Source organism: Lolium perenne, chromosome 1 (genome assembly GCF_019359855.2).
Source record: "Lolium perenne isolate Kyuss_39 chromosome 1, Kyuss_2.0, whole genome shotgun sequence".
Taxonomy (NCBI): domain Eukaryota; kingdom Viridiplantae; phylum Streptophyta; class Magnoliopsida; order Poales; family Poaceae; genus Lolium; species Lolium perenne.
The window spans coordinates 266,500,597-266,507,126 of NC_067244.2; the positions used below are offsets into that span (position 1 = coordinate 266,500,597).

Sequence of the window (6,530 nt, forward strand, 5' to 3'; positions counted from 1 at the left end):
AGGGTTTCCAAGGAACCCTAGGAAGCAAGCTTCTCAATGAATACAAGGGGGAATGAGATTTGGCTTGGTAGAACGGTAGATCGGGTCCTCCTCTAATGATTCCCCGGAGGGATTTGAGTTTGGGTGGAGGAGGAGGGAGATCTGAGGCTTTTGGTGTTTCTAGCAATGGAGTATGAGAGAGAGAGCTCAAGAATAGCTTGTAGTGTAGTGCCTAACTGTCTAGAGGTAGGAGAAGGGCTATTTATAGTGTTCTTCGAAATATGGCCATTGCCACTTGCCACCTCAGCTTTTCCTCGACAAACCCGGTCTGACCGGGCCACAGACCGGACAGCCCGGTGGTCAGGCCGGTCTGACCGGGCCAGTGACCGGACGCCTTTTGCTGGTCCTAGAGCTCCTCCGGTTGGCGGCCGGTTGGCGCCCGGTTGCCGCCCGGTGGACCGGACGGAGCACCGGACCCGCCGGTCGAGAGCCCGGTTGACCGGGCGCAAACCGGAACTGCTGGCTCCTCCTTTGGAGCCCGGTTGCCGCCCGGTTGATCGGCCACCAGGCCGGACTGGCCGGTTGCTGGCCCGGTTGGACCGGGCAGGTGACCGGATTTCTCCTGTAACCCCTTTTTGATTGTTGTTGAAATGGGGGGTCACCTTTAGCCTTCTTGTTCCTTTGATACACCATTTACGCCTCATTGCCTAATACCTGAGATTGTACTTATAAACATATTAGGCCAAATACTTTAGCACGGTGTCATCGTTACCAAAATAATGGATAAGGGTGAAATACCCTTACAGAAACCCTATCTTTTGAGGTACCAATCCATTGTGACAAAAAATCCTCCTCTTCAGCCGCCAAGGAGGGGGGGAGAAGCTTCTCCACACACCAACACCAAGTCCAAGGAAGAGGGACAAAGGGTTGTCGCACATCGCCGGGGGGCTACCGCCACTGTGTCCATCTCCATTATCGTCGCCTCTTCACCAAGTTGCACCTCTCCATCAACATCTCCCTCAAGCTACAGATCTTTGTAATATCTCTCTGTTGTGAGTAGTTCTCCATGTTTCCGAGGGCATAGGGTGGACTGGTTGAGATTTTAGTACTAGGAAAAGAGTTATAGATGGATAGCTTAGCCGTGGCGCACCATTATGGGCTTAAGCAGTAACTCAAACATTTTGTTGCTGATGCTTCCAATGATAATGAGTTGAAAAATGTTGAGATGGGGACACATTTGATCTTCCCACTAGGCTGGCTGGATTATCGTGTTCCGAAAGGCCCCGCCGACAAAATTTATTGTACGATCAATGCCTAAAGATTGCTGGATTGGGTGTTTTTATCGTGTGCAGCCATGTTTTTTATATGACCGTTTGGTTTTAGAGGGAGCGCTTCGAAGCTCTGTTGGCTGTTAATATCATGGAGCTTGTTTTCTTTCGATGGTGCCGGCGGAGAAGGTCATGAAAGCCAAGATCGGTGCAAGAGCAATGGTGATCAGATCTTTGTGGTGAGGTGGAATTGGCTTGGTGCTTCGTGATTTCAAACAACGATTTGTATGTGGGGACGACTGCACAGGAGAAGTTCAGAGTTCTATCTTTCAGGGTGAAAATCCAAGGTCTGACCTTAATTGGTTGTGCCTGACAATGTTCTTGTTGAAGGCATTGTTTTGAGAGTGATGACTTTCTTTAGGGTGAAAACCTAAGATCTATGATCGGGCGACGATAATGTTTGTGCAATATTTCCTTCTTGGAGGCGTCTCTTATGAAGAAGTTGATCTTCTGGTGTTGTCTTGATGGTATTAGTGTTGTTGTTTCAAGTTTTCGATCTTTGTAGTGGAACTTTTCATTTTTGTAATTCTTTTTTTTTGGCTGTGTGCATCATTTATGCCATTAGGCCATCACTACGGGAAAAAAAGGCGTTGCAGTGCGACGCGCCTTTGCCATGCGGCTTTGCACGGCAAAGATGCCTTTGCCGTGTATAAATAAAAAGGGCGCACGGCAAAGAACCATTGCACGGTAAAACTACTGACGACGCACGGCAAAGAATCATTGCAAGGTAAAACTACTAACGACGCACGGCAAAGAGGGTTGACACGGCAAAGCCATAATTCGGCGCACGGCAAAGAATAAAACCACGGCAAAGTCAGAAAACCACACGGCAAAGAGAACACACGGCACAGCTGGGCTTTGCCGTGCGCCTCAATCTCACACACGGCAAAATTTAGAGTGGATTGCTGACGTGGCCTACCCCACGTACAACATGGCCCCATAACCCACGACCACATGGCCCCATAACCCACGTACCCATTATCTCCTTCCCTTCTCCTTCCTCTGCATCATATCTTCTTCCTACCTCCTTCCTCTGCTTCACATATCCACGCACACGCACACGCCCACGACACGTCTCCTAGCTCTGCTTCACATCTCCTCGCACACACACAGCCTCGTCGGCCACCACCTCCTCCTTGCGCGCGCCGGCGTCCCGGACTCGGCCAGCCCCGACAGCGGCCGCGCGTCCTCGAACCTGTTCCGGCCAGCGCCCAGTGAGCAGCTCCAGCAGCAGGACGGCCTCGTCGCCGGCGCTCCGTCTGCGCGCGCTCTTCTCCCCGACCGGCGTGGCCGCGGTGGCGAGCGCGGGGCGGAGAACGAGCGCACGGCCTGACCCCGACCGGCGTGGCCGCGGTGGTGCGCGCTCTTCTGCCCCTCGGCGAGCGCAACACCTGTTCCGGCGACCGCCCGGTGAGCAACTCCAGCAGCAGGACGGCCTCGTCGCCGGCGCTCCGTCTGCGTGCGCTCTTCTCCCCGACCGGCGTGGCCGTGATGGCGAGCGCGGGGTGGAGAGCGAGCGCACGGCGAACCGGCGTGGCTGTGGTGGCGAGGGAACACGCAGCGACGAGCGGGCGCACGGCAAACCGGCGTGGCTGCGGCGCCGAGGGAACACGCGGCGACGAGCGGGCGCACGGCAAACCGGCGTGGCTGCGGCGGCGAGGGAACACGCGGCGACAAGCGGGCGCGCGGCGAGCACCCTTCGGCGCGGCGGCATGGCGTGACTGGCAGCGACGACGGCTCGCTGGTGTCAGCGCATAGGCATTTTTTTAAATTTTGCTTGAATCTCTTTGCCGTGCAGTAGAACCAAAACGCACGGCAGAGGCACTAGGCAGTAGGCACACGGCAATGAGAGGTTGCATGGCAAAGAGGATGGGCGCACGGCAAATGGAGGAAAGCACGGCAAAGACGTTGTCGTGCAGTTTTGGCGAGACGCACGGCAACGATGCCGTTGCCGAGACAGACATTGCCGTGCGGTCTTTGCCGTGCGGCACCGCACGGCAAAGGCTTTGCCGTGCAAATAACAGCCTTTGCCGTGCGATTTGGTTGCACGGCAACGACAATCATTCCCGTAGTGCATAATGCTATTTTAGAGGCTGTGTTTATTAATATATGCTCTTTATCAAAAAAAATTAGTGTATTGCGTCGTAGCAAAGACGGATTTAATTGGTATCTATGGATATTACTATATTACTTTTATCAACAACAAAAAAGAAACCGCTCGATGGCGATCCGTCGATGGCCGTATGTATGTCAAATTCTTCTACGAAAACGCGCGAGGAGAACAGAAAACACGTACCGTACGCAGACGCCAACGCAAGCGCGCGTGTATATATATACCTAGCTACCTGGCCACGCCTTGCCACCAGATTTCGCAAGAACAAGAGAAAGCAACTCCAATAAATCGATCTATCCTTCTCCATCGATGGCGGCGATCCGATGTTCTGGTGCTGGCCGTATGCTCCTCCGTCGTGCTCCGGGTCTCCTCCGGCAAGCAGCCCTCGTCAGCGAGCAGGGAGTGCTCCATCGTCAGCCCATCCGCGCCCTGGCGCCGTCCTCCAACAGATACATAAGCAACTACTCGGGCGGCCTCCTGGTACCAAAACATATTTATTAGTGTATTGACGCATCTATGAACGAATGAGTAGCATTGGTTGATTCGTAATCGTATCGAGTTGGTGTGTTAACTAGGACTTCGAGAAGAAGCGGTTAGCGACAGATCTGATGAAGGAGCGTAGCCCCGACAACGAGATTGAGAATCTGGACGAGCTGCTCAACCTCATGTCGTTCAAGTATGCCTGCAGCGACCAACATAAAATGTAAGTGAAAACTACTTTACTATATATATACATATATATACCTGCAGCGACCAAGGAGATTCTCTTAGGTCGACAATAATTAAACATGCATGCCTCGGTTAATTTCCAGCCAAGCAGGAGCGGCAAGGAACGCCATACAGGACAAGAAGCTTGAGCTGGTTTCACTGCTACTGCGACCCGACAGCGGCGACGAGTACAAGAACAAGATGAAGGAACTCGTTGACGTTGCTCGTCGCCACCGAGAATCCCTCGTCCTAGAGTGCGTACCCGTCTTTTTTTTTTCCCTACCTCTACCTACGTGCTCTCTCGGTTTAGACTTTAGACTAGGTGAATCTTATGCAAATCACGAAAATTGACTTTAATTGTATTAGTTTCTTATATCTTTTCTAACTATTCTACACAGATAGTAAGAGTAGAGTTAATTACTAATAGCTCTTGCCTTGATAGTATTTATGATGAAGTATTTTGATATTGAGTAGTAGATGATAGACGTAGTACACCATATAAACCCTAGGTAACACCACGGAATTGCTCAACGGAACCTGGCAACGGGCGAGGATGATATCGTGCCCGTCCCGTTGTTAGAGATTAGCACTGTATTAACGCCAAAGCATGTATTATCAGTTTGTTCAGAGTTATGTCCTACGCGTATTTGTTGTATTTCTTACACGCTCGATGCAATAAATCATGGGCAGCAGGGTTGGCATGGCTTTAACTCCGGCCGCGACCTGTACCAAAGCCGGTTGGCGACGACTCCTGCCATATTTAACCAAGCACACGCCTCATCCTCTTCCCCAACTCATCAAGAACCCCAACTCTTTAGCAATTCAAAGATCTGCAGCTGTTCATCAGTCCAACCTCCCCATCCTCTCTAGTTCTTCTTCAGCGAAACCAGGCACTGTGTCTATTTCTTCATCCTCATCGTTGAATCCGAACTCTGTACCTGAATAAGAACGACGGCCGCCGCAAGCACCAGGACGGATTCCGCTCCAACGAACTGCAATGTAAGTTTTTTGGTTTTGGTTCAATCCTAATTATTCAGTCGATCCATACCTGGTTCTCAAATCCGAGTTTTTATGTGTAGGTTCTCGTTCGAATCCATGTTGATTGCCTTCATTTGCTCTATGTTTTCAGATCACATCCACGAATAGAGGAGTCCCAGGCTGTTGTACTAGATGCTCACTGGCATGCTCGCCATCGAGCTCCAGCGCACCTCCTGGCCGGCCATCATGCCTCACCACGGCGGCAGTGCGGCGCTGCGAGCTAACTCGGGCGGCTGAGGAGGGCTTCTTGGCGAGGCGCAGTGGCATCAACGGTGAGTCGGGGCGGCGCCCACCTTCGTCCAGGCCGACAGCGAGTCGAGGCGGCGCCTCCTTCTCATGCTCGGAAGTGATGAGGACGCGGCGACCAAGGGCTCGGTGCTGTCTGGTCGGAATGCGAGGACGACCGCCTTGAGGGCTGCGAAGGCGACGTCGTAGGCCGCCGAGATGGGGTGCTTCGGGGCGAGGTGGTAGTTGACGGAGACGACGACGGCGTGGACCGCGACGGCGAGGGTCGCCACTTAGGGTACGTCGCGTTCCTGCTCTTGATGGTGGCGCTCTTCTACCTCCTCGGGGACACCGCGTCCGAGACTTCTGCGCCTCGCTCGAGGGACTCTTCGCCGCGCTGCGCCTCCTGCCCGCCGTGGCCGGCGTCACGCTCCTCTCACTCGGCAACGGTGCACCGAATGTCTTCGCCAGCGTCGTCTCCTTCGCCGCAACTAGCGTGCTCGGAGGCACGCTCTTCGTGTCCACCAGGGGTGGCCGAGGTCGTCACGGTCGCTGCCGGGTCACGCGGCGGAGCTATCGTGAAGCTGCGCAGGTTCGTGCGTGAGCTCTGCTTCCTCTTCTTCGCGCTCTGCTTCCTCGTGGACGTGCTCGCGACTGGCACGATCACGGTCGTCGCGTCCTTCGTCTCCCTCTAAGCCGCCTAGTCGTCCTCATCTGATTCTCTTGAAGTACTGTGGTTTTTTTTTTTGTTTTCTCTCAGTCCTCTTGTACCCTTAATTTGTACAGATTTTTCTTGATCTCATTCCTATTTGGTAAAAAGGACCTGTATATTTTTTTTTCAGATCCGAATGGGTCAGTGTTAAGAGAATGTTACTTTTGTTCATGAATTTGTCTAGAACTCAGTCGAATAATTGGTGAACTAAATATATTTATCACATAGACAAATCAGAAAGAGGATTACTCAACATGTACGAAATTGACTTTTAACTTAATAATTTTAAATGCAATAGACTTTTATTGCAATCAATCTGTATGAGCAGTCGTCTCATCTCTCGTTTCTCTAAGCACTACTGTGTTTCTTTTGGTGTTCTCTCGGCTGGGTTGAATTGTACAGATTTCCTTTGATCTCATATTCCAAT

At 52.2% G+C, this 6,530-nt stretch overlaps 1 protein-coding gene and 1 long non-coding RNA gene across 2 annotated transcripts; both read left to right on the plus strand.

The window, feature by feature from the left end:
* The first annotated feature begins 3,671 nt into the window (after positions 1-3,671).
* Positions 3,672-4,530, plus strand: LOC127340497 (uncharacterized). The gene is made up of 4 exons (XM_071824941.1): positions 3,672-3,900; positions 3,996-4,123; positions 4,233-4,421; positions 4,527-4,530. The coding sequence occupies exons 1-4, from the start codon at positions 3,730-3,732 to the stop codon at positions 4,528-4,530; spliced, it is 492 nt and encodes a 163-aa protein (XP_071681042.1). The 5' UTR covers positions 3,672-3,729.
* Positions 4,531-4,652: 122 nt separating this feature from the next.
* Positions 4,653-6,274, plus strand: LOC127327878 (uncharacterized). Its single transcript, XR_007868819.1, has 2 exons — positions 4,653-5,127; positions 5,258-6,274. It is a non-coding gene; the product is annotated as an uncharacterized lncRNA (long non-coding RNA).
* The last annotated feature ends 256 nt before the right edge of the window (positions 6,275-6,530 follow it).

Excerpts from the sequence above, each read along its gene's own strand:
- LOC127340497 (XM_071824941.1), top strand. The coding sequence starts at position 3,730 with ATGGCGGCGATCCGATGTTCTGGTGCTGGCCGTATGCTCCTCCGTCGT. Across the intron at positions 3,901-3,995 it reads ACTACTCGGGCGGCCTCCTG|GACTTCGAGAAGAAGCGGTT; the intron begins GTACCAAAACAT and ends TGTGTTAACTAG. Across the intron at positions 4,124-4,232 it reads TGCAGCGACCAACATAAAAT|CCAAGCAGGAGCGGCAAGGA; the intron begins GTAAGTGAAAAC and ends GTTAATTTCCAG.